Raw genomic sequence first — 24,051 nt, 5'->3', positions numbered from 1 at the left:
GGCCTGGTGCTGGGCACAGAGGATGCAAACTGGAGCAGGAGCCAGTTCCTGCCCTCGAAGTGCAGCAGCAACATGCAGTGTTAGTACCAGCCTATCCGGGGCTTTATAAAGTTAAGAAAAGAGCCCGTATCCATGCTGAAGGCTGTGTGACCACAGGGCTTTTAAAGGATGCTTCTGTGTTCCCAGAGTTAGGTGGGAGCTCTTGGAAGGATCTCTTTTATCCCAGTGCTCCTGCTAAGAATGGAAAGCCCCACTGCATGACTGCAGTAGCTGGTGCGATCCTCTGTTCACTTGCATCAGAGCCTGGGAGGTTGTGGTCTGCAAAGCTCACCTCTCATAATGGGATGCTAATAAATAGTATCCAAAGTTGATATACCCAGAAAGAGAGTTCAAAAATTATTTAGAGAGGTGGAAAATAATCACCAGTAGAATTAAAATCAGAAACGACAAGGTTGGCCAGCGGAGTGGGGAAGTCCAGATTGGGGAATGTGATGTTTCATTATAAGGTCTTTCAGCATTTGCTTACTTCGGTCTGAGTGAAAGAATTGTCTCATTTTTTTGAGGGCCATGTACAGCAAAGGACTCACCGTCTGTCAGACACACTGGTCAGTTCTGGCAAGGCAGAGTTGGAGGTTTCTGTCCTCAGGTGGGTGGGCAGAGACGGCAGCTTGCCGTAAGGTATCCAACAGCACCAGGGGCAGGAAATGAAAAGTGCTCAGTGATTGGTGGGATAGTGGTGTATAGCACAATGATTCCTGCCAAAATCTTAGTGGTGGCTGGGCATAGTGGCTCATGCCTGTAATCCCAGCACTTTGGGAGGCTGAGGTGGGTGGGTCAGTTGAGGTCAGGAGTTCAAGACTAGCCTGGCCAACATGGTGAAACTCTGTCTCTACTAAAAAAATACAAAAAGTAGCCGGGCGTGGTGGCACGCGCCTGTAATCCCAGCTACTCGGGAGGCTGAGGCAGGAGAATTACTTGAACCTGGGAGGCAGAGGTTGCAGTGAGCAAAGATTGCGCCACTGCACTCCAGGCTGGCCGACAGAGCGAGACTCCATCTCAAAATAAATAAATAAATAAAACCACAAAAACAAAAAAAAGCTCAATGGTGTGCAATAAATGAAAATGCTGCCCCAGTCAGATGGGACTAGCATTTTTCAGCAACCTTCAAGGTTTTGTGTCACAGGAATGAAGATCCGAGTATTTCCCACCTGTGGAGGGGTTGGTGAAGGAGTTTTCAGTCCCGGGCACCCTGGCCTGTGCTGAAAGCCTCTGCGTCACACCGTGTGAGTTAGTTGGGAAAGAGAGCTCCCACTGTTCTCTTTTAACCCTTGTCCTTTTGTACCACAGCAATTGCTTTCCTGGAGATGAGAACCATGGCTGGGTTTAACATCATCTTTGGAAATCCTAAAAGGCAATGAAGCGATTTTTCTCTTTTCTTTTTTTTTTTTTTTTGATACAGCTGTGTCAGTTTGAAATTTTATTTTCGTATCAGTTCTAATAGTGTGCCTGCTTGACATAGTTTCTATTAAATGGGCTTGATATGAAGTTACTTAAAAATTCAAGTATTTAGAGTTTCAGGGCCCATCATCTTGATTTTTGGGCAGTACCTCAATTTCATACGGTGTTATTCTTTTCCAGAGAGATGGGTCACTGAATAATTTACATTTTATGGTTGTTTTATGAGAAATTATTTCTGGTTATAAATGGTAAACATCTTCTAGGTTTTGCAGTAAGAAGTAATTGATTATGTTAGAAAAAAAGAACCATAAGAAGATGTGTTTTTAATTTTGACTTCCTGTAAGTACCTTCTAGAGCAGAAGGTTTTCTCTTTGTGGATTCTGCATCTTGGATTTGGGGACTCTGTTGCACTGAGCTGTGCTCTGTGGGGAGGAGCCCGTGGCAGAACAGTTTGGGTTCTGCTGGCCGCCTTTCACTCTATTCAGAGAGTCTGGGTCCCAGAGAAAGATGACAGCAGTTAGGTCTTATTGGGAAGAAAACACGGCTACCATCCCTGGACCATTTTGCTTCCCCTGAACAAATAAGATAGTCATTTGCCTACTTTTGGGGATGGTGCCTGTCCTTTGCACAGGACGAGGTGGCAGCTGGCTTGCCTGCTGGCCTGCTTCATGGAGATAGCATGCTCAGACCCACCGCTGCTCTTCAGGGGTCGTGGAAGGAATTAATGCACTTCCTTCTGTCCCCCAGTCTCTGTCCCTTTACGTGTCCCTGGAGCTGAGCATGTATTCTTTTTCTTTCTTCATCTCAGTAGAGCTTTTAAATTAAATAGATGTTGCTTAAGCCATTCAGAAATGTTTCACATTTTAAAAAACAAAAGGTAGCTGCTGCCATGATTCCTTTGCCCACTCCTACACCGTGTCGTTGTAGGACAGTCCCCACTTGGCTGTGCTGAGCCCGTCTGGAAGTGTTTCTGATTCTAATCAGAAGTGGAACAGTTTCAGTGCAGATTATAGGTTCATGTTAGTGATGAACTTGGGTGGAGATGGGGACACAGCTTGTTCTTTCCTCCTGGACTCTCATCTAGGGTCCTGAGCTGCCGGGGGCCTGGCCACTCCCGCCCTGAGCCCTGCCTTGGCTGAGCTGATCACCGCTGCATGTCCCAGGCTGCCGATCTGCCTGTCACCTGCAGTGCACGTGTGCATGTGTGTGCATACGTACGTGCACCACACACATACTATGCCCACCTCATACACACCACACACATACCCCATACACACCACACACCAACCACACACATTACACACACTGCATACATACCACACACCACAAACACTACACCATGCACACAAAACACACGTATACACTCAACCCTTCCACACTACATTACACTCCACACACACCACACATCACACTCCACACCCGCCACATGCACGTATCACATTCACGTCACACCACACCACATACCACACACCATACACAGTACACTCCACACACCACACCCTCCAGGACGCCCTGCCACCATACACACACAAACACCACACACCCACACCATACTACACATTTACCACATACACACCACACACCCCCGCCGCACACATTTGCATGCAAACTACTCATTGAATGAAACTGAATGATTTAGTTTTCCCCAAATTGATACTGCCCGCCTGTGCACCCCTGGCTGTCCTGGCCGGCACATCTCCTGGTCCTGCCCTCCCTTGGGTCAGCACTGCCTCCTGTGTTTCAGGTGTCTCTGGCTGTGCCCTGGGGCGTGTTCATGTCCTGATCTTGTGGGAGGCTAGCTCCTCTGCTCCAGTGGCTGCCTTCCTGGAGGAGACCAGCTTGTTTGCCACCTCTCCTGATGCCCAGAGCAGCAGCCCACGCGGAAAGTCCTGCTTCCTCCCCTCGCTGTCTGCCTTTCCCCACAGGTGGTTTTGTCTCAGTGCTGACATCTCCCCAGCTAGAAGAGGAGACCCTCAAAGGTGCACAGGTGGGTTTGATTATAATGCTGGTTAATATTAAATGCGTTTTGGTGAAACACTCAACCAGTACATACATCTTTAATAAAGTAAAATGTCCAGGCCCCCTCTGCTCCCACCTCTCTCTCCCCTCCCACCTCTCTCCCCCCTCCCCTCCCCAGAGGACGTGGCTGACAAGCCTTTGGGGGGGTTTCCCCTTTCTGTGTGCCTTTGCGTGTGTGTGTGGGCTGGGCAGTATGTGTATTCTCTAGACATCTTGACGGACCTGTAACTGGGATCTATACACGGGCACTCGCTGTAGCTCACTTGCCATTTTCCCTCAAAAATAGGCCTGTAAGATCCCTCACTGTAGTGCGTGTTGCCCTGCCTCTTTAAAAACGCCGTCAACTCTTCCAGCACGTGAACTCTGCCGTCATTTTTTTAAACATTCTCTTATTTATGGGTACTTAGGTTGTTTCCAGTTTTTTAAAAGATTGCAGCAATGAAAATCTTGAGCTATCATTTTTCACATTGCTGTGGGAGAATGTGGTTGGAGGTGCTGTGGCGGTGGAGTGGCCCCACACATGGCCAGGCTTTGTGGGGTTCTGACTCTGTCCTTGCCAATGTTCCTCCCCACAGTGGCTGCCTCTGGGGAATGATGGCTGCGTGAGCGCCCGCCATGCCCCACCAGAAGAGTCTACCATGGCCCACCGGAAGCGTCTACCATGGCCCACCAGAAGCGTGAGAGCGCGGGGAGCAGCATGTTGGAACACAGGGCAAGGCCGGGTCCTGTCCCTCACCATCAGGAGCCTGAGAGCGAGGACGTGGAGCTGCCCTTGGAGGGCTATGTGCCCGAGGGCCTGGAGCTGGTCGCCCTGTGGCCAGGGAGCCCCATGCCCAAGGAGCAGGAGTGCCACAACCACAGCCCCGCTGGGGACTCCAGTTCCGACTACGTGAACAACACCTCTGAGGAGGAGGACTATGATGAGGGCCTCCCTGAGGAGGAGGAGGGCATCCCCTACTACATCCGCTACTGCCCTGAGGACGACAGCTACCTGGAGGGCATGGACTGCAACAGGGAGGTGTACCTGGCTCACGGCGCACACCCAGTGGACACTGACGGGTGCCGGGATGCAGTGGAGTGGACGGCCTGGGCGGGCCTGCACCCCCATGGTCATGGGGCTAAAGGCAGCCAGGACTACCCTGATGGCCAACTGCCCATCACAGAGGATGAGCCCTCTGTCCTGGAGGCCCACGACCAGGAAGAAGACGGTCACTGCTGTCCCAGCAAAGAGGGCTACCAGGACTACTACCCTGCGGAGGCTAACGGGAACACCAGCGCTTCTGCCTACCCCCTGAGGTGCGGGGACGGGGACCTGGAGGACCAGGAGGAGGACATCGACCAGATCGTGGCAGAGATCAAGATAAGCCTGAGTATGACCAGCATCACCAGCACCAGTGAGGCCAGCCCCGAGCATGGGCCTGAGCCAGGGCCTGCAGGCTCTGCAGAGGCCTGCCCACCCGTCAAGGCCAGCTGCAGGCATGAGGCGAGGCCCAAGTCGCTGAACCTCCTTCCCGAGGCCAAGCACCCCGGAGACCCCCAGAGAGGCTTCAAGCCCAAGACCAGGACCCCAGAAGAGAGGCTGAAGTGGCCCCACGAGCAGGTAGGACTCTGGCTGTCCCGGGGAAGGGAGCAGAGGGGCCCTAGAGCAAGGGACCTCAGGGTACAGGCCTCGCAGATGCTGAAGTGAGGCAGTAGGGGGTGCTGGGTGCCTCACAGTTCTAATGGTGGCTGAGCTCTTCATTGGTCCAGTTGGGAGATATGTTGTGTGGATGTTCCGGCCACTCTTAAGCTCACCGCTCAGACTCAGGAGTAAAGCCGGTTGAGGGCTGAGTGGCGACTCGTGTCTCGCAGAAGACACCCCTCCTCCCACCCTAGAAGGAGGGGTTCAATTTCTTGCCCACTGCCCTGGGTCTGCTCATGGTGGGGCAGTATGTGTGGGAGAGCCCCTCAGTCCTCAGGGGTGTACTCAGACCAGCAGGGCAGTGGCAAAGACGTGGGGGTGCTGGTGCTCACACACTGCTGCAGCCAGTGTTGGGTGGCCTGGTGGCTGGGGTCGGGGCCAGAGTGCATTTCACAATGGACGGGTCTCTGAAAGCCCGGGGGCCTTGACCTGATGGGCAGTCAGCTGTGAATACCTATTTGGAAAAGGATTTTTTGAAGGTTTGACAAAACCTCGGGGAAGAAACGCATGCTAATGAGGGCAGTGGATTTCAGCATAACTGTATTTTAATTATAGCAAAGTCAGCGTGCATTCTAATAAACACATTTGAAAGGCCGCCTTCCAAAAAAAAAGCCTCACTGTGGGTATGGAAAGAAGGTGTGATTATTGGACTTGGGTGAAGGAACTTCTATTTGGCCAATTATGTGGACTGCTTTCATATTTTTTAAGCCTTAACTACTATTTTTTCCTGAGAAGAATTCATGAATTTGAGTGTGTGTGTGTTTGTGTGTGTACTGAGAGCTTGGGTTTGGAATGGAAATCATACTGACTCCTGGATTTTCAGCACTTGTATTTTAATGTCTTGTCTTCTCTCTAAAGCACATTAAGTGTCAGTTGACTTCATTTTGGGGGTGTTCCTGTCATTCACAGGAATTCCGTGTTTACAGGGGGCTGTGGGATGCATAGGAGGTCCCATGGTGATGGCAGGCGTGGGAATTTTACCCCAAGGGTCTATGGTAATAGGGGGCTGACCAAGAATAACTCCTAATCCTATGTCAGATAATACCATGAGCAGCTCAGGAAAACTACGCACAACTCAGACATGTGCAGAAAGGAGATGTGGAATGAAATCGAGCCCCCTGGGCTGATAGAGGCCTCCAGGACCTGCCGCACCCACATCTGCCCCCAGCTCCCCAGTCAGCCTTCACAGAAGAGAAGTCGATCTCTCTCCAGCTGAGACCAAGCCAAGGCCCAAACTGTTGGAGCTGAAGCATGTTTGGGCTAGGCTCATAGAAGCTGTTCCGCTCCTGCAGTGTCAACAGCTGCCTATGGTCCAGGCCTCTGTCTGGTCCTGGTCCTTTTTTTTTTTAGTTGGAGTCTTGCTCTGTTGCCCAGGCTGGAGTGCAATGGTGTGATCTCAGCTCACTGCAGTCTCTGCCTCCCGGGCTCAAGCGGTTCTCCTGTCTCAACCTCCCGAGTAGCTGGGATTACAGGCACCCGCAATCATGCCCGGCTAAATTTTGTATTTTTTTTAGAGACAGGGTCTCACCATGTTGGCCAGGCTGGTCTAGAACTCCTGACCTCAGGTGATCCGCCCATCTCAGCCTCCCAAAGTGCTGGGGTTAGAGGTGTTAGCCACTGCACTCAGCCTTGAAGAGACACTGAGCCTTTTAAGAAACACTGGGTGCTGACTCACTTCTGGGTCTGCCCCAAGGGTGGCCCTCCAGGTCTGCTCTGAGTGCAGCCAAGCTGTGCAGGTCAGGGAGCCTGAGCTGGACTTAAGGTGGGGAGACGTTGCTCCCCAAGAGCTGCTTGGGTGCGATGTCAGGGTGGAGGCTGTTGCTGTGTGTGGCGGCATCACTCATTTACCCTCTTGTCTCATCAGCCTCTGTCCTTCGGCTCATGTGCTTGCAGGTGGCCTCTGATTCTGCCTCTGGAGCCTGTCTGCCCCCTCTTGATTCATTCATTGGGTCCCAAGTATGTGAACAGTAGCATGTTAGCCACTTTTAGAAATATTTGTGTTCATCTTCAAGAGAGGGGGGTCATCCAGCCATTCCCCAGCCCTCAAAACCCACTCCACAGACAAAGCAGTGGCGGGTCAGGGCTCCTCTTGCTCTTCTGAGCCGCCGGCATAGTGAACACCGTACAAAAGAAAAGGATTTCACATGCAATAGAATTTCATTCACCCTGAAAAGGGAAGGAAGTTCTGACACAGGCTACAATATGGATGAACCTTGAGGACATCCTGCTAGAGCCAGTCACAAAAGGACAAGTCCTGTGTGATTCCACTTCTCTGAGGCACCCACAGTAGAGTCACAGAGACGGGAAGTAGAATGGGGGTGGCCGGGGCTGGAGAGAGCAGGGAGTGGGGAGCTGGTGTTTAATGGGTGCAGTTGTGAAGATGGAAAAGTTCTGGAGATGCATGGTGGTGAAGATGGCACAACAGTGTGAATGCACTTAATGCCACTGAACTCTACACCTAAAAATGGTTAAGATGGTAAATTTTACATTATGTATGCTTACCACAATAAAAGAAATAAGAAATAAAAGGTTTTTGGATGACGAACGGGCTCGAGCCATTTTGGACCCTCTAAAGCTAAGCTGAGCCAGGCTGAACCCATGTAGCCAGAATCACACTGTATTAGGCTGTTCTAGCACTTCACGTGGTGAGAATGGGAGAGAGAGAGAGAGATTGATCAGGGGGCTGTGCAGGGGGCGTGCTACACACTTTTAAACAACCAGATCTCTTGTGAACTCAGAGCAAGAGTTCACCTATCACCAAGAGGATGGCCCAAGTCATTCATGAGAGATGTGCCCCATGATCCAGACACCTACCTCCCACCAGGCCCCACCACCAGCATTGGGGATTGCATTTCAATATGAGATTGAGGTGGGGACAGATATCCAAACTGTATCACCCACAAACAAGCAAAACCATTTTGGGCCAAATCAAAACTATTTAGATGTAGCCACAGTAGGGATGAGCTGTGATTACACCCATTCAGGCCTGTGGACCTGGCGTGTGTGGTCGTGGGGCGGTGGGTCGGCATAGCCCTGGGAGGTGTCAGGAGGACATTCACGACCAAAATAAGCCATGAGTAAATAATACAACCACATCCTGAGTGGGAGTGGGGAGCCTCCCCTTCTCTCCTAGGTCTTGTATGGGTCATGAGCCCCTCTTGGCAGGAGTGGAAGGAACATAGATCCCACAGGCTGTGGCTTATAGTAAAGTGATTGTGGTCATGCCTTGTGAGTGTCATTAAAATAAACATATATCGTTAAATCCGCCGTCAAATAACAGCTATTTCTGCTATCCTGTCACCTTTTCCACAAGTTTAAATATCCCAGATATTCTACTGTGTATATTCCTAAAAGTAGACAGGTAGGTTTAGTGAAGTTAACTGGATCATTGGTACCTTCTTTATAGATCATCTGGTGAAACTTGTTTTTCAAATTATGAGTTGTAGGACTTTGTTTTAATGTCTGTAGCCTTAGACAGTTCCGTTGAGACTAAACTCAGTTTTTTTCTTATTAGGACTAATCTTATTGACTGGAACTGTGGACTCCCCATATTAGGAGAACAGAGATCTGGCCTGTGTAAATGAGTGGAAGTTAAATATTGTAGAAAATGCCCTCTGGAAACTGAAGTCTACTGCTGACTTACTACTGGTCATTTAATTTCCTTTTGGCTTGGGCACCATCGTTACATTCATGTTTCAAATGTCAAGCTAGTTTTCTCAGAATGTGTGCAGGGCTGGAGGCCGAGTGTGGAGGCCACTGGGTGAATGCAGGAGAGGTCACAGGTCAAGCCTCCTGAGAGAACTGCAGGCTTGAGCCTCCGATAGAGCCACGTGAATGATTTTTATCCCCAGTAGGTTGCTGTCATTAAACTATGCACACAGGGCTTCTTGCTTTTAAGTTAGCAGGATGGAAAAATTGCAGGTGTTTGCAGCAAGCATGAAGAAGCAGCCATGCTGGCCCCTAAGCAATGGTATTAGAAAGGGTTGGTGAAGATTTTCTCATTTGAGAATTGAACAGAAACCAAATGGAATTCTCCCTAGTTCTGTGGCATTGGGGGCTGTAAGCGGCGGAGCTCCCACCTTCCCCACAGATGGACCCAGAGTGGCACCTGGTATGTGAGGCGGGTGACCAGGAGAAGGGGGTGTCAGTGGTTGATGGGCAGCTGCCTCTGCTGCGTGGTTGACCCAGCCCCTTCCTGGGTCATCTCCCACTTTGCCTGGGTGTCAGTCACTGGAGGGTTAGCTCAGTACAAGCTGGCAGGTGACCTCTGTAGAGCTTAGGTGAAGGGGCTGTCACAGGGCAGTATGTTTGAGACCCTTAGAGGGCTCTCCTTACTCTTGCTTCTCCCATTATTTTTAAATTGTAGTAATACACTTGTAACATAAAGTTTACCATTTTGAAGTGTACAATTCAGTGGCATTTAGTACAATGTTGTGCAGCTACCTCTGATATTTAGTTCCAGAATGTTTTCACTGCCCCCAGAGGAGACCCTGTACTTATTAAGCAGTCACTCCCCATTCTTCCCTCTCCCCCTAGCCCCCACAATGAAAAATCTGTTTTCCCTCACTTTGGATTTGCCTATTCCGGATATTCCATAAAGACGGGATCAGACAATATGTACCCTTTAGTGTCTGGCTTATTTCACCAGCATAATGTTTTCAGGGTTCATCCCTGTTGTAGCATGTGTCAGTACTTCGTTCATTTTTGTGGCTGAATGATATTTCACTGAATGGCTATATTTTTATTTTTTGAGACGGAGTTTCACTCTTGTCGCCCAGGCGGGAGTGCAGTGGCGTGATCTCGGCTCACTGCAGCTGAAGGGCTATATTAAGTTTTATTTATCCATTCATCCACTGAGGGACATTTGAGTTGTTTCTACCTTTTGATTAATGTGAATTCTGCTGCTGTGACCATGTGTGTACAAGCTTTTGGGAAATTTTATTTGGCTAGTCATAACTTTAAGTTTTGTTTTGGTTATTTATTGTTGCTTAACCAATTATCACAAAACTTAATGGCATAAAACCACAAATTTGTCTATCTCTTACTATTGTATGGGTTAACGGGCTAGCTGGACAGTTTTTCTGCTGGTCTCATTCGACAGCTCTCACCGCATGGTTAGACAGTGTCAGGGACTGGTTGTCTGGATGCTCAGCTGCAGTGGAATGTCTGAGACGGCTTCTTCACCCACAGGTCTGCTGCCTTGGTGTTTCTTCAGGTGGCCTTTCTACATAGCATCTCATACTCTTGGGCCTCTTCATGTAGCTTCTCTTTCTCCAAGAGGATAGTCAGTTCTTCTTTTTGGCTTCCAGAAGCACAAAAGTGCAAGCTATCAAGTGTTCTTAAAGCTTAGACCTAGAACAGGTGCAGTTTCATTTCTACCGCATTCTATAGGTTAAAGTAAGTCTCGGAGCCAACCTAGATTCACTGTGGAATGGGCCCTTCCGAGGACATGAATGACAGGAGTTGTGGCTCATTGGGGACCAACTCCAAAGATGAAGCCTGAGTTCTGAGAACTTTTTCTTCTCTGATTATTCCTTATTCATATTCTATTTTTTGTTTTATAGATGTAATATATTCACAAGTGTCTTTAAGGAGCTATTTTGATACTCTTTTGTCCTCTCCCTAGCATGTCTTTTTTCTTTAATAATTTTTTTCTTAGTTTATTTTGGTCTTATTTTTCTTTCAAAAGCCTTTCCCCAAATATGTATTCTATGTTGCTCATCATTTGTCATCTTTTTTAAAATTCCCCCTTTTGTTCATTCATATTTGAGAGAAGGACTAAAAGACTGATTGGGAGGCTGGGTGTGGTAGCTCACCTCTATAATCTCAGCGCTTAGGGAGGCCGAGGTGGGAGGATCACTTGAGCCCAGGAGCTCAAGACTAGCCTGGGCAACATAGTGAGACCCCCATCTCTACAAAAAATAAAAAATTAGCCGGATGTGGTGGTGCCCGCCTGTAGTCCCAGCTACTCAGGAGGCTGAGGTGGGAGGATTGCTTGAGCCCAGGAGGTTGAGGCTGCAGTGAGCTGTGATCATGCCACTGCATTCCAGCCTGGGCTAAAGAGTGAGACATTGTCTCAAAAAAAAAAAAAAATATTGGGAGTTCTTTGTGGCCAAGACAACTGATAGCTTTTAGGGGAAAGGGTTTTTAGGGGGAATTTATGCTGATTCCCAATTGCTGTCCCCACCCCTCTATCGTATCTCTTTGTGCAGTCATAAATGAGGGCAGGAACTACTCCATTCCTCTGGAGGTGAAATCTATGTTCTCTTGCCTGAGGTAGATACGTGTTTGCTGGGGTTCTGCTTAAGGAGATGTGGGAGAACAATGTGTTTCAGGGCCTGGAAAATGAGTTCTGTATGTAGGCTTTTGGTTAATCTGTTTTCAGTCTTGCCTATCAGTCCCACTCTCCGGGGTACCTGGTGTCTGAGTCTAGTGCCTCTCCAGGGTACTGTGGGACAAATTAGCCTCCTTGTCATCGGTATCCCCCTAACCTCCACCTTTGTTTGCTTTGCTTCATTAATTAACCATTTCCCATTTACTGTCATTGTCTATTGGAGGTGAATTCTCTTCTGTTGGTAACCCCATTCCTTTTTTTTTGTAATTGTGTGTGTTTATACAATGTTTATTCTTCACTGTAATTCCCATGGAGCCTCAGGACAAAGAGCAGATGGGAGAAATACGTGTTCAGTGTTCAGTTTTCCTTCTGTAAGACATCTGCAACCTGTGTTTGTCACTGAATAGATCATGGACTTAATGCATATAGAGCTGCTTTGTTTTTCATGATTGTGCCTTCAGTTCTATGTAGAAATATAATTTGTGAATTACCTGATGAAATTTTCCTAATTTTGAATCATCCTTGTATTCCTATAATAAACACTGTTAGAATGGATATGGTAGTATTTTATTTTTGCATTTTTACTTTTATATTAAATAAGATTATAGTTTTGTTTGTTTCCTTCTAGGCTCTTATTTCCGTACCAATGGTATGCAGGGCTGACTTGGGAAGCTTACATCTTTTTCTAAGATCTAGGATGTAGCTCTAGTTTACACAGTAATTTTCAACTGAAGGAGATTTTTGCCTCCCATGAGATGTTTGGAAATAATCTGGAGACATTTTTGGTTGTCACAACTGGTCATGATGGGAGGTGCTATTGGCATTTCTTGGGTAGAGGGGATGTTACTAAACGTCCTACAACACACAGGAGAACCCTGCACAAATTGTCTGGCCCAGTATATACACATCGCTGAGGCTGAGAAACCCTGGTTTAAATAAATGTCCAATTTGGAGAGTGAGTCTTTGACTGCAGTTTTTCTTCTTCTATGTGTTGGTCTCCAGATTTCCCACTTTTTCAGTTAGTTTTAGTAACTGTAGATTCTTAAAAAAAAAAAAAAAAGGATTGCTTCATCTGTACTTCTAGGCTTCTGTAAAGGTGTATAAGTTTTCACTTTTTGCATCATATTCACATTAGAAACACCTGAATTTTGGAGGGAGCACATTCAAATGGTAGCAAATTTAGTAGAGCAGATTCCAAAGACATTGAGCCTAGGCCAGTTGTCAGTCCTGGGTATAATTTTAGATGTTTTCAGGCTCTGAAGCTTTGCATTTAAATGCAAATTTCGGAACAAAGATCTGTGTCTCTGCATTGACCAAATAGAAGGTATGCGAATGTTATGGTCTTGATTGTTTTACAAGATTTTTTCTGCGGGGACTTTTGCAAGCGTGTAGGGAGAGATGAGAAGTTCCAAGGAAAAGGGTGTGAGGTCTTTGGGGCCAGCTTTGAGCTGGCAAGGGTAAATTATAGGAAGAAGGCAGAGAGGTGGGCAGAGACCAGATGTGGGAGGACTTCCTGTGTCATGCCACAGAGTCTGGACTCCACCCTGTAGGTGACGGGAGCCAGACAGGGCTTGGTGCAAACACATGGCACATTTGTGGTTAAGAAACGTCTTCCTTGCTTCCTTGTGGCCTTGAGGGATGAATTAAGGGGCTGGAAAAGTGGGAGCAGGACGGCCTGTGCCCGTGGTTCAGGTGAGAGCTGGGTGGGTGGCAGGGGCTACGGAGAAGGTGGCTGAGTTTAGCTCCAGTCCCCAAAAGGCGCTGTGGGGAGGAAGAATTTCCAGCTGCCAAGTCAGCCTCTTAGATCAATTTTTTTTTTCTTTTTTTCTTTCTTTCTTTTTTTTTTTTTTTGAGACAGAGTCTCACTCTTGTCGCCCAGGTTGCAGTGCAATGGTGTGATCTTGGCTCACTGCAACCTCCGCCTCCCAGGTTCAAGCAATTCTGTTGCCTCAGCCTCCCTAGTAGCTGGGATTACAGGCATCCACCACCACGCCCGGCTAATTTTTGTATTTTTGTAGAGACAGGGTTTCCCCATGTTGGCCAGGCTGGTCTCGAACTCCTGACCTCAGGTGATCCACCCGCCTTGGCCTCCCAAAGTGCTGGGAATACAGGCGTGAGCCACCGCGCCCGGCCCTTGGATCAATTTCTTCATGCTTAAAATGAAGGAAACGTGAATCATTGATAAGGTGTCCCCTCTTTAAGAAAGCAGGAGGTGGTTTATCAGGGCCTCTCTTCGCAGGCAGTGGGGCCTCATCCACAACCCTGGAAAAGAACTGGAAAGCGTTACTCAGCCAGGTGCTGAGGGCAGGGCCACGTGGGACTCCCGTCTCCAGGCCCCCTCTCCAGCTCCCCTTTCTTTCTTTCTTTCTTTCTTTTTTTTTTGAGACGGAGTTTCTCTCTTGTTGCCCAGGCTGGAGTGCAATGGCGCAATGGAGTTTCTCTCTTGTTGCCCAGGCTGGAGTGCAATGGCGCAATCTCGGCTCACCGCAACCTCCGCTTCCTAGGTTCAAGCGATTCTCCTGCCTCAGCCTCCCTAGTGGCTGGGATTAGAGGCATGTGCCACCACACCCAACTAATCTTGTATTTTTAGTAGAGACGGGGTTTCTCCCTGTTGGTCAGGCTCATCTCGAACTCCCGACCTCACCTCAGGTGATCCGCCTGCCTCTGCCTCCCAAAGTGCTGGGATTACAGGCGTGAGCCACCGCGCGCGGCCCAGCTCCCGTTTCTTGTCCTCCCCAGGGGAAGGGTCTGAGGCCGCAAAGAGGAGATGGAGTGGGGGGGGGTCCTCCTAGACACCCACGCGGACCCTCTGCCAGGCCGCGGCCCCTGCAGCCACGGTTGGACTCAGTCCCCGGGGGAGTCCAGCTTTGAGGTCCGGGGCGCCTCCAGCAGAGCCGCTTGGCGCTGTCATCCTTGAGTGTTTTTCCCTGGAAAAGCTTCAGGGAGAAGAGGGGAGAAGCTTACAGGGGCCAACAAAACCCCAAAGCGTTACCCCCAGATTTGGATTAAACTGCTCCGTGATCTTCATCAAGTTAGTTTAAGGCATGATCGTGCCACTGTGCTCCAGCCTGGGCGACAGAGCGAGACCTGGCCTCAAAAAAGGAAAATCAATCAATCAATCAATCAATCCCCGCGCCAGGCGACCCCGCGGGTCCGCAGTGACACCAGCCACGCCGCCTTCAGCCCCCATGTCTTTCCCCGGCCCGGCAGGAGGGTGTCCAGGGCCCCTGCGGTCGGGTGCAGGGAGCGGGGCGACAGGGGAGCGGGGCGGCAGTGCGCGGCGGGGAAGGCTTGAGTCGAGGCCCGGTAGCTCCCGCCCTCCCCCGGCAGCTCCGCGGCCCGAGCTGGCTGTGGGATGCCTGGGGCGGGTTCTCATCCCCCAGGCGCCCGCCCCCGCCGCGAGGAGCCGCTGACGTCAGGGAGGCGAAACCCACCAGGAGAAGAAGAAGAGGAAGAAGAAGGGGAAAAGGCGCCAGGGCGGAAGGGGAAACTTGATTTTTTCTCTAGTGTCTTCGGGGCCGCGGGGAAGGGTCGGCGCGGACGGAGCTCGGGGCATGTGGGACCCTCGCGCCTTCGAGCAGCGCTGGCGGGGCGAGTTCCCCCGGGCGGGGGCGCCGGACCCGAGGCTGGAGTCGGTGCGGGACGCGGAGCAGGAGCTGGAGCGCTGCAGACTCAACCTGGATCAGCTGCAACAGGTGCTGGCGGAGGAGCAGCTCAAAGCCTCCCTCCTGCAGTCCGCGCTGGCCGAGGGCGGCGGCGGAGACTCCGGGGACCCGGGGCGCCCCAACCCCGAGGCTGAGTCTCCCCGCAGGGACCCCGAGCGTCCCGACCCCGAGGCTGAGTCTCCCCGCGCGGACCTGCCCTTCGGCCCGGGGCGGCCGGAGAAGCGGGCGGGGGAAGGAGCTCGGCCGACGCCGTCCACCAGTAGCTCCTGCAGCCCCAGCTGCTGTTTCGGGCCAGGGAGGAAGACGCGCCCCTCGGAGAACCCCATGCGGCTCCCGGCACGGACGAGGGGGGCGACGGCAGCGACCACGACTTCGAGATGGTGGATTTCAACGAGAAGTTCGTCCTTGGCCACTGGCTGGTGGCCCCTTGCAGGTTCGGGACTCGCGAGGAGGCGGAGAGGCCGGGGCGGACGTACAGCCCTCACCGCTGGACGCACCTGATACCCGGGGGGCAGCGGCCGCAGCGGGGGACCCGCGACCTGGAGCAGCCGGAGGCCGAGGCCAAGGACCGCCCGGGCTCGCTCCTCGCAGCAGAGGAGACCCCCAGGCGCGAGCACCTCCCCCCGTGGAGGCGCCAGAGGTTCCTGCGGGTGCCCGAGCGGGACTCGCCCGGCCACAGCTCGCCGGAGAGAGACAGCGACGGCAGCCGGCACAGCTCTGACCGCGAGGACGGCTTCTCCGCAGATAGGCGCCCCCCTTAGACCCCCGCTCCCCGCCGCGATCCCCCAGACCCCGCTAGACCTCGCCGCGTGCCCCCCACCCCCGGCTGCTGGGATCCCTTCCTGGCCAACCCCGTGGCCCTGTTTAACCTCGAGCTCGGGGCTGGGGAGCGGGCGGGAAGGAGGGTGAGCTGCGCCTGTTTACCCCAAAGCCACTTATGGAACTTAGAAAAAACATGCAAAGCGACGTTAAGCTCGGGCGACTCTCTGAAAATGAACTTGTGGCGGCGGCAGGGCCGACGGAATGGGGCCTGTGGCCCGCCTGTGGGAGGAGCCTGAGCCCAGGCCTCAGCGTTTCAGCTCTGGCCATGACATCCCTCACCCCCTTCCCTCCAGCCCGACCCCCGCCAGATTCCTTCGCACCACCGGATACTGTCACCCTTCTGTCTGTCACCCTTCTCTGCACACACTCCAGGGGCTTCCCATTCCCATTTCCCGGAAATTCCCAATCATTCTGAGCTCCGCTTTCCTAATCGTGGAAGGCCAAACCTTCCACTCAATTTTCTGAACTTAGTCTCGTCTTCTCCAGGCTGCTCTGTGTGTTGGGGCCACATGCAAACTTCAGGGAAGGTCCATGGCCCTCACCATCCCTCTTTGCGGACTCGTTTTCTTCTTAGAAGGCGGCGCCCCGCCTCTTGGCTTTCTAGGAGTCTGGGAGCGAGAGAGGAAGGGGAAGGCTTAGGCCCATCTGGTTTTCCAGCTGGCCTGGTGTCCAGAGATCATGTCCAGTCCAGCCTCTTCATTTGATAAAAGACGAAACTGAAGCTCAGAAGATTAAGTGCTCATTGGGGTGAGCTGAGACCTTCACCGGGTCTCCTGTCATCTCTCTCCCCTCACATCTGCTCTCTTTTCTGAGGACAGGACCTGGTCTTAGTAATCTTTGAACCCCCTTCTGGTAGTATGCACGGTGCCTTGTAGCAGTCAAAGCTCAATGAATAATGGCTGAATAAATGATTGCCTGGAAAAAAAAAAGATTTTTTCTGTTTGGGGTCTTATAATTAATTTAGGCTTTCATTTTCTTGGTTTGGAAATTATTAATCTAAAATATACTTTTGAGTGCTTCAGAACTAAAGAAGTGTCGTAGGCTTGTTTTTGTTTGTTTGTTTGAGACAGGGTCTCACTGTCACCCAGGCTGGAGTGCAGTAGCATGGTCACAGCTCACTGCAACCTTGAACTCCCAGGTTCAAGCAATCCTCCTGAGTAGCTGGGACTACAGGCGGTTGCACCATGTCCAGCTAATGCTTTTTTTAAATTTTTTGTAGACTTTGAGTCTCGCTCTGTTGCCCAGGCTGGTCTTGAACCCCTGGCCTCAAGTGATCCACCACCTCGGGCTCCCAAAGTGCTGGGATTACAGGCGTGCGCCACCGTGCCTGGCTGTAGGCTTGTTTTATGAGTCTGGGAGTAAAATACTTAGAATTGTCCAATTAGAATGAGAGTTTGTTTTAATGTTTTTATGCGGTTTAACTGAGGTGGAATAAACTGCATGAAAACATTAAACGTTTTCCGTGGGTCAGGCAGCCATTGTACTAAAGATCATGAACCCTTTCATTTTCCCCTCTAAGATAATAAACAAGGGACCACAACGTTGAGGGAAGTCTAGAAAGGTAAGAGATTGGACTTTGGAGATGTCAGATTAGGACAGGTGAAAAGCAGATTTCTAGGCTCCTAAAATAAATTGGGAACAGGCCCAGAGCAACCTTGGACATGGTGTGTTGGGGTGCATTGGATGCTTTTGTTTTGAGAAGGAAAGTTGATGTGTTGAAGTCATGGAAAGCAAGATTGGCCAGAAAAGGCAGATGGTTAGAAGTCTTGAATTCAAGACAGGTGTGTGTTTCTATTTGGTGTGATTATTGATAGGAAGGCCTTAAGCAGGGAATAGTGTGCTCAGGATATTGCTTTAGAAAGTTATGTTGAATTCTGTTTGTGATGTGCTGATTAATACTTAGGTGGAGAAGTTTTGTGGATGGGAACATGACTGAGGTTGAACATATAGGAGGAAATACAGGCCAAAGGCATTTGTAAGCATTGTGAGGAAAACAAGCGTAGGATGGAATATCAGGGCTGAAAGGTGCACACAGGGAGAAGGGAGCTCCATGAAGTATGGAGTCATGGGCAGAGTTTGAGTGAAGGTAGTTAGTAACCAGGTCTAGAAATCACTGAATTAGCCGGCTAGGAAAAAAAAATCGAGATGAATATAAACTACTCCTTTAGAGATTTTGGCATTTAAAGTAGAAAAACAAGGTAATTGAAAAAAGTTAGGATTTTTAAAAATCTGCTTATATTTGTATGTGTGTAAGAACAAGATAGTATGGGAAGGGAGGGAGCAGAATGATGTGAATAAAGATGTTGTTCTGGGGGATATTATTCAAATTCTTTTTAAATTATTATTATTTTTTGAGTTAGGGTCTCTCTCACCCAGGCTGGAGTGCAGTGGCATGATCATAGCTTACTGCAGCCTCAAATTCCTGGGCCCAAACGAGCCTTCTATTTCCGCCTCCCGAGCACCTGAAATCAAATTCTTTTTCTAACTCATTTTTTAGTTATTAACGTCAATAGATGCTTACTACATAAAACCATAAACTGAAATTAGGGAAAAGCACCACCAAATGTCTCCAGAGATAACAACTAAAATTAATTGAAATTAACATTTCAATATAAGTTCTTCTGGTCTTTTCCTATGCATATTTCAGCATAATTGAAATTCTTTCTATTCCTTTGTGTATTCCATTTTTCATTTCAAAGTTTTTTGATACAGGAGAAATTATGCTGTGTTGGTATTTCAGTGGCCTGTTAATATTTCGTGGAATTGAGTTAACTGTTTTGCTATTTTTGCACATGCAGATTTTGTGTTTGTTTTTTTGGTTGCAAGGTTGAGATAGGTATCCTTATGCCTAAATTTGTGTTTACATCTTAGACTAGTTTCTTGGAATACAATTCTAGAAGTTGAGTTTCTGGAACAAACTATGAACAGTTAAGGTTCTTGACACCCGCTGCTAAACTGTCTCAAAGGTTCCTCTTAAGAGGAGATTTAAAAGATGGCTTGGCCGGGCGTGGAGGCTCATGCCAGTAATCCCAGCACTTCGGGAGACGGAGGTGGGTGGATCACTTGAGATCAGAAGTTTGAGACCAGCCTGGCCAACATGGTGAAACCCTCTCTCTACTAAAAATATAAACAGATTAGCTGGGCGTGGTGATGTATGTCTGAAATCCCAGCTACTCAGGAGACTGAGGCACGAGAATCACTTGAACCTGGGAGGCAGAGTTTGTAGTGAGCAGAGATCACCCCTGTATACGCCCACCTGGGTGACAGAGTGAGACTCTGTTTTAAAAAACGAAATAAAAATTAAAGAAGTAAATAAATAAATGATGGCTTATTTCATAATAGTTATGACTTTGTAAAGCTTTTAAATCTGCTTTACCCAGAGTCTAGCTTTTAAATAAAATCTAGGATATAAAAGGTGGGAGCCTCTTGAATGGAATGTGGGGGCTTTTTCTCTCTCCCCGTAGGATAGATATATTCTGTTTCTTGTCCCCCATTGAGTCAAGAATAATTTAACTTTTCGCATAAGAAACTGCTGAAGAAAAATAGGTTGAATAAGCTAACATTTTTCTTCTTTTTGCAGGATATAGAAGACTTAGATCACTACGAGATGAAAGCGGAGCCCATTAGTGGGAAAAAGTTGGAGGATGAAGGAATTGAAAAAGAAAATTTGGCAATATTAGAGAAATTAGGAAGACTGAAAGGCAAGACCATTTAAATGTGTTAGTGTGTATAAATAGCTAGAGCCTGGATTTTTGTTTAAGTAATTATAGTTAATACCAGGAAATTCATGAACATGCCAATCTCAGCTGCTCTCCTCCTCCATTCCTGCCTTAGTGGTAGATTCAGTCACATGTTTATTGGTTTTGCTACAGGGTCTTGCTCTGTCGCCTGGGCTAGAGTGTGGTGGCACAATCATAGTTCACTGGAGCCTTGATCTCCCAGGCTCCAGCGATCCTCCTGCCTCAGCCTCCCAAGTGTCTTGGACTATGGGCATGAACCACCACAACAGGCTAATTTTTTAGATTTTTAGTAGAGATGGGGTCTCACTATGTTGACCATGCTGATCTGGAACACCTGAGTTCATGCGATCCTCCTACCTCAGCCTGCCAAAGTGCTGGGATTACAGGCATGAGCCACCGTCCCTAGCCACGGTCATATGTTCTCTTGCCCAAGGTTATCTTTCTCATCTATGAATAGCCACTTTTTACCCTGTTCATCTGCTCTTCACATCCTGGAACCACCTGTTGATCCCTGTATATGCCCCTTTCCAGCCTGTTTATGCTGTTTTCTCTGCTTACCTTCCTTCTGTGGCATCTGTATATTCACATTCATTCTCTCCTACAAAACACAACTCAAATTATTTCTCCTTCATGAAGCTGACTTTGTTCCATGTTGCTCTGACCAAATCAAAACTAATTCTTCTCTTTTGACTTAACATCTCTTTTATGTGAAGCGGCAGGATGTGAAAGAACACTGAGTTTGGTGACAAACACACCTTTTTTGGTTTCACTTTGCTCAACTCTCAAATATGGGTAGACAGTACATACCTTTTGGATGACTGCTGTGAAACATCAATGAGAATGATGTGTGTATATACATGAAATGCTCAGACAGAGTAGGGAAACATCAGATGATTGTCTGAACACTTACTACTTCGTGCCTTGTATTAGAGCTATTTACCAACTCCACGAAAGCCGAGGACCAGTTACTTTGTCTTGGGCAGAGGTTCTCCAAAACAGGGAATGAATTGTTAGGCAAGTAGATGCCAAGTGTTGAAACCAGATAGATTACTCTCCCTCCTTCAGTCTTAGTTATATATTAATTTAATTAGTAATTTTTCCTAGAGGAAAGAAATTTAGTCAATTTCTCATATCTTGATTATTTAAAAAACTGAATTGGTAGCATTTGAAGTAATGTTACTGTACTTTCCGTGTCTTGTGATCGATTCCAGTTTGAGTTATCTTCAAAACAAGTATAAATTATTGAACACTTTTGCATGACCAATACTATGCTAAGTACTTTATACTTTATATATCCTCTCATTTAGTCTTCATAGCCGCTGTGTGAAATAGGTGCTCTTCATATTTTAGAGATAGGAGAAACTTCTCATATTTTATGGATAGGAAATGAGGTCATGGTTACATATCTAGGAAGTAAGATCTTCGTAAACTTGATTTTTTTCTTTTTCAAAGTATAGTGCAGTCTTTAAAACCTTTAGTTTCACATGACTAAAAAGTAGTTCCATTTCTACTTAGTGTTAGGATAAGATATCGATGTGTTTTCATCTTTAGAGAAGTCCCCACACTAAAAACTGAAACCAGTTGCATGTAGGTACACGTGTTTCTCAGTGTGTCAGTGTGTGAACTAGACCATCTGCGTAATATTCTTGCTTGTAGTCTTATGAATGGAAGTCTCTTTTAGTTAGTAATGTGTCACCTTGAGTGTCTTCTAGTATTTTCAAAAATTGCTGAGGTTTGGAATAGACTCATACTGAATTCTGTGCTATCATGGAGTCTATGGTGGTCTGAACATGTTGGCTAGAGTTTTTCAGATGATAAGAAATAGGAAATGAACCAGACTTGTGTCTAGTTTTATATTCTGTTGAAACTTCATAATGCTTCATTTAATTGGACTTTTTTTTTTTTTTTTACTTCTTGAAATGTTGAGTGTTGAAAATGTTTTTATAGGTCCATCGAAATTTTTTTGTCATTTTCTTGATAGAGTGAACTCTTGCATGATTTTTATCTTCTAGGAAAAAGCTCAAGCTTGAATAATATTGGTTGGAAAGTAAATGAGAGTAATATATTTCATTATACAGAGAATGATTGCCAAGTTGATTTTTATGACTTTTCCCCCAGTTTTGAAAGCAATAGAATTAACACTTATTGTAGCTGTAGTTATGTTATTACTTTTAAAATATGTCGGTGTAGTACACCTGTAGTATGAGCTACTATAGATGGTGGGAGGCTGAGGCAGGAAGATCTTTTGAGCTTGGAGAGGTCAAGGCTGCACATGAGCTGTGATTGCACCATTATATTCCACCCTGGGTGAGAGAGCGAGACACCCTGTCTCTTAAACAAAAAACAAAAAAGGGGGAGTGGGGGGTGGGAGTCATATTAGAAATCTATATATAGGACAATTGTGGAAAAATACCGATTTTTTAGTGATTTAACTTTTCATAGTTCCGTCCATGGCAGATTGTTCTCCTTGAACCACTTGACTAATAATACAAGTTTAGGAAAGCGTATTAAACTTCTTTTGAATTCTTGAGAAAATTATATATACATGTGACTGTTTTCCTTTAGAATGACTGCAAACTCTGAACCCCCTTATTAGATTAGATTTAGGCTATTATGATCTCTCTTGGACATTCATTCTAAAGGAGCTGGAAGCCATAGTGACCTCTATTTTTCCTGAGGATATAGAGCAGCTTCAGATCTTCTCTTTCTTGAACTTACCGTAGGTGCTCTATTTTAGCTTTCAGATTGGTTCATTTTTGAGTTAGTTGAAAAAAAAAATTATCTTTTTGTTTGAACTCTTTTTTGTTTTGTGATTCTTAGAGTTGACCCTGATAGTCCTTTGCACAGTGATCTTCAGATCTTAAAAGAAAAAGAAGGCATGGAGATATTTTGCTTAACTTATCTTTTAAGGTAAGAAAATTGTTTACGGGACTCTCTGTCTTTCTAATGGGGGTGTATATTTGTACAAGTGTTTTGGAAAACAGTTTGGTAAAGTGGAAGATACTCATACACTATGGTTCAGGAATCTTGTGGATATATACTCCACAAGAAATGAGTACATAGGCACCAGGAGATACCGGAATGTTCAGAGCAGCATCATTTATCATAGCCCCAAACAGAAAATAACCGAAGTGTTCATTCCAAGAAAATGAAAATTGTGGTATTCATAAAATGGCTTACAGCTATGTGGGAAAGACGGGCGAACCTTGAACACTATGTTAAGCAAAAGAGACCAGACCCCCAAAACCTATTTTGTACAATTTTCTCTGTATAGAGTTCAACAACAGGGAAAACTAATGTTGGTTAGGGCATACATTCTTAGTGGAGGCAATATCACGTGCAGTGGAGTGAAAATTGGTCCTTAGAGTGAAAGAAAATCTTACCTATTATAATGGTCTGCTGCCCTCCAAAGGGCCGTATAACATAAACCGACATACAATGTATCTGTGGTGTTAAAATTCCATGGGGAATGGGGGTAGAATTAGGAAGAAAACTTCTAAAAAGGCTTCTTAGGGGGACAAAAATGAAAAGAAAATGGAGAAACACTTATTTCTGGATTCATACTTGGGCAGTAAAACTATTAAGAACAAAGAGGTGATCACATAGAGGTTAGGGTAAGGAGTCCATCCAGGTGGGAGGTAGGGATGTGTGACCTGAAAGGGACATCTGTGGGGCTTCTTGGATACTGGCTGGAATATATTTCAGGAACAGGTTGGTGGTTACATGGGCAAATAATTTACAATAACTTGTTAAGGTATACCTTAAGGTATATTTTATGTAACTTTCTGAATGTATGTGTTATATTTAATAAAGTATTTTTAAGATACTAACAATAAAGGTTACAAAAGAATAACGATGGAATCTAGAAGAAATGTTAATGATCTAGAAGAAATGTTAATGGAATCTAGATAAGATGTAATGGTTTAAAATCTATGGCTATATGCGGTATTTTGATGAAAAAAACAGACATAAAAGAATACTTTTTTGTGCTTACTCTAAGGATGGTAGTAGTTTTCTGAAAGCTTCGTACTTAGCTTTTTGTATGTATGTTTTTGCTTGTGGATATATCTTATGATTGAACTTTCTTGATATGACCCTAATGTCAGTATTTTCTCTCGCTTTTGTTATAATAGAAACTGTGGTTGTCAACTGGGTTGTCTTCCTGAAGTATGAATCCGGTATGTATTGCCTGAATTTGCTAATGGCTACTTCTTTATGGATTCGTATGGGTTAACGAATAAAGCACGCAGGCCTAAAACAAAAAAACAAAACACAAACTAGGAAGGTATCTTTCTTTTTTAAAACATTAAATCATACATCCGTATGCCCAAC

At 47.1% G+C, this 24,051-nt stretch overlaps 1 protein-coding gene across 1 annotated transcript; it reads left to right on the top strand.

The window, feature by feature from the left end:
• Positions 1 to 1,364: 1,364 nt before the first annotated feature.
• On the top strand, positions 1,365 to 22,578 carry LOC129013814 (amyloid-beta A4 precursor protein-binding family A member 2-like). Its single transcript, XM_054450529.2, has 4 exons — positions 1,365 to 3,445; positions 4,053 to 5,077; positions 19,560 to 19,698; positions 22,540 to 22,578. The coding sequence occupies exons 2-3, from the start codon at positions 4,139 to 4,141 to the stop codon at positions 19,692 to 19,694; spliced, it is 1,074 nt and encodes a 357-aa protein (XP_054306504.1). The 5' UTR covers positions 1,365 to 3,445; positions 4,053 to 4,138; the 3' UTR covers positions 19,695 to 19,698; positions 22,540 to 22,578.
• The last annotated feature ends 1,473 nt before the right edge of the window (positions 22,579 to 24,051 follow it).

The sequence above is a fragment of the Pongo pygmaeus genome, chromosome 16 (assembly GCF_028885625.2).
Source record: "Pongo pygmaeus isolate AG05252 chromosome 16, NHGRI_mPonPyg2-v2.0_pri, whole genome shotgun sequence".
Lineage (NCBI taxonomy): Eukaryota > Metazoa > Chordata > Mammalia > Primates > Hominidae > Pongo > Pongo pygmaeus.
This window is presented reverse-complemented; position numbering and strand designations above follow the sequence as displayed.

What these genes read in the sequence shown, in the direction of transcription:
- LOC129013814 (XM_054450529.2), top strand. Translation starts at nt 4,139, where the DNA reads ATGGCCCACCAGAAGCGTGAGAGCGCGGGGAGCAGCATGTTGGAACAC. An exon ending in TGAAGTGGCCCCACGAGCAG is followed by an intron (nt 5,078 to 19,559) that starts GTAGGACTCTGG and finishes TTCTTTTTGCAG; the next exon opens with GATATAGAAGACTTAGATCA.